This window comes from Cyprinodon variegatus, unplaced genomic scaffold (genome assembly GCF_000732505.1).
Source record: "Cyprinodon variegatus isolate N-32 unplaced genomic scaffold, C_variegatus-1.0 Scaffold1882, whole genome shotgun sequence".
In the NCBI taxonomy this organism is placed as follows: Eukaryota; Metazoa; Chordata; class Actinopteri; order Cyprinodontiformes; family Cyprinodontidae; genus Cyprinodon; species Cyprinodon variegatus.
Genome location: NW_015152335.1, coordinates 34,861 through 37,932, shown reverse-complemented (window position 1 = coordinate 37,932; position 3,072 = coordinate 34,861). Strand labels below are relative to the sequence as shown.

At 38.5% G+C, this 3,072-nt stretch overlaps 1 protein-coding gene across 1 annotated transcript in view; it reads left to right on the top strand.

The window, feature by feature from the left end:
- Nucleotides 1-3,072, top strand: part of LOC107104783 (6-phosphofructo-2-kinase/fructose-2,6-bisphosphatase-like) — a 17,329-nt gene that overhangs the window by 5,201 nt on the left and 9,056 nt on the right. Inside the window, exons 5-8 of the mRNA XM_015404869.1 lie at nt 490-546; nt 627-748; nt 835-1,042; nt 2,772-2,918. Coding sequence (XP_015260355.1) covers nt 490-546; nt 627-748; nt 835-1,042; nt 2,772-2,918 — 534 coding nt within the window. The remainder of the gene's footprint in view (nt 1-489; nt 547-626; nt 749-834; nt 1,043-2,771; nt 2,919-3,072) is intronic.

Sequence of the window (3,072 nt, the reverse complement as noted above, 5' to 3'; positions counted from 1 at the left end):
GGTGCAGGAGAGCTGCTACCCAGGATGTACCTACTGCACATGGAAAACTTTTAGTGTTAACCAGATATTTTTGTGCCCCAGGTTGGAAATACGTCACCAATCAGACAAGGAACCAAACAGCTTCAACTTAAAAGATAAATATTTATCTTGCACATCTAAAAAATATATTAATGTATTTTAAAATGTTTTAATTTGATAATTTAATTTAAGTTCTGGAAAAATTGAATGTCGTGGGGACGGACTGCTCCTTGTGAGGCGCAATGCCTCGACCCCATGAGGCTGTTTTTGGGTCAGGGATCACGTTTGGGATTAAAATTGATTTTAGTTTGGGGTTGGTGTGTGCATGAATACAGGGATTAAGAATCTCACATATGAATAAATATTAGAAGAAATCCTCAAGGAGGCAAATACAGTAAAACAGTTTTGTAAATATAATTAAGCACAATGTAATGAAATGTAAAATTGGTTTAAACAACTTCTCATTCGCAGGTGTTCTTTGTAGAATCAATCTGTGACGACCCGGAAATAATCGCAGAGAATATCAAGGTGAGGAACAGATAAAATGAACTAATTGACTTGAAAAGGGTGGTCATTTTATGCTGATGTTCAAACCAACATCTTTACAGCAAGTCAAATTTGGCAGCCCAGATTACATCGACCGTGACGTAGAAGAGGCGATGTCAGACTTCATCCAGCGCATCGAGTGCTACAAAGAAAGCTACGCATCTATAGACGATGAGAAAGACAGGTACTAAACAAAACATTTATGTGATCAAAAGAATGTAATTAGTTCGGTATTTTGTTTTCCTCATTTATCTCTGTAATTTTAACCAGGAAACACTCCTACATAAAGATCTTTGACGTGGGCAGTAGATACTTGGTGAATCACGTCCAGGATCACATTCAGAGCAGGATTGTCTACTACCTCATGAACATCCACGTCACACCGAGATCCATTTACCTGAGCCGCCATGGAGAGAGTGAACTAAACCTGTTAGGTCGCATAGGCGGGGATTCAGGTTTATCACCGAGAGGACTGAAGGTGATTTAAAGGAGGTGGCTACAAGTTTACCTCCTACCTTAGCCTTCTGCTAAGGCTTCCCTTTGATCAATACTAAATTCAAATGCTAATGCTAACCTTTGATCATAGACATACAAATGATAGTAGACCCTGCATTGACACGGCACAGAAATTATGGCCGTCATCTTGGGCCAGTGGAATAGCTACCCTAACCTGTTTGTTTAAGCAGAACAGAAGACGTATGCTTCAGAACTGTCAAGTGCATTTTTGTTTGAATCAACGGTTGTTTACATCAGGGCTCGAGGGATAAATTTGTGAATGCATCGAGCTTCGTAAGATCTTACTGATAAACAGCACATATGCAATACATAAATAGTGTAGATTTGCTGTTTATTCAGTTCAATAATACATAAATATTTATTTATTCCCCAAAAAAGTTAAAAATCAATCCAATGGACTTTGTTTCCAAGTTTGAAGACGTTTCACTTCCCATCCAGGAAGCTTTTTCAATTCAAAATGTAATAAAAATCGTTGAGTTCGAGGCTTTATAGAGGAACCCAACAAAGCCTTGTTTTGGCTTAGAAAACATGCAAATTGAAACGGACGAACTGGTCCGCCCCATTGGAATGGGTGTCCTTTGCCTTCCTTTGTTAGCCTGCATTGCCCCATACCTGTCTATGTTTCTGAAAGGGGGTGTTAAAAGGAATTGCTGGTGTGGCTGAATAGGTGAGGTCTTCGGTTCCCCTGTAAGGGGGTGGGGGTTGTGATGATGGCGGGAGAGAATGAACTCAATCGCTTAATTGTGGGTATATATATATATATATATATATATATATATATATATATGTGTGTGTGTGTACCTCTCTGTTTAGCCCTCAGAGTGGGGACCTTTTTTCCAATTTCACCATCAGATTGAGGACCAGTTGTTGCAAAGTGAGGACATTATGCTGTTTCTGACATGCTATTTTGCTAATTGTTAGGTTTGGGGCTAAGGTGTCACTTGGTTAGGTGTAGGATGAGGGTTAGGGTGAAGTATGCATTGGTAATGGTTAGGTTTAGGGTCAGTTTTAAGGTTAGGGCATAGAAAGGGTTGAAAATGACTGAAAATCAATGGAAGTCAACACAAGGTCCACTACGCAGAACGAGTATGTGTGTGGGTGTGTGTATATATTTGTGTATATAGTAATAAAAAACATAAAAATGCATGAGTTGTTGTGCTTTCCAACATGCATACATCCTATCAGAATATTCTATTACTCTTAACCCCACTAAGAATACACTTTAATTACACTGAACCATTTGTTTTCAGCAAAAACAAAACATGCCCGTTAAAATTAGTTGAATATTCGGCAAATTAGTGAATAAAATTGATTTTGTGCCTGCTCAACACGTCACTGAGCAGAGCTGTCAAACGCCCCAAGATGGCGCCACCAAATCACATCAGTTCCCATAGGCGAAAGCAATCAATAAGGTTACTACTCTTATATTATGTCTATGCCTTTGATTATTGCCTAAATGTTTGCTAATGCTAACCTTTGGTTGATGCTAATATAACATTTTCGCTAAAACTAATATTTTACTATTGCTAAACTGAAATGTTGGCTTATGCTAACCTTTTGTAAATGCTCACTTTAAATGTTTAGAAGTTATGAAATTGTACTTTTTCAACAGAAAGTCTATGGAAAAAAATCAAATAAGGTAAATATAGAAGAAATTGAAATAACAGCAGGTTGTTGTTGTTTTTTTACAGTATGCTGATGCTTTAGCTACCTTCATCAAAGGTCAGAATATTAAGGACCTGAAGGTGTGGACAAGCCACATGAAGAGGACTGTCCAGACTGCAGAGGCTCTAAGATGCCAGTACGAACAGTGGAAAGCTCTCAATGAAATAGATGCTGTGAGTTGGCAATGCATAGAAAAATACATTTTTGTTTGTTATGGGACCTAGTGCGCCAATACAGTGAGGTAAGGAGGTCTTCCTAACAGCACCTAATAGTTAGCCTCGTGAGACCATCCTGATCTCGCGAGCTTTTAAGGTTTCACTCTCAGAT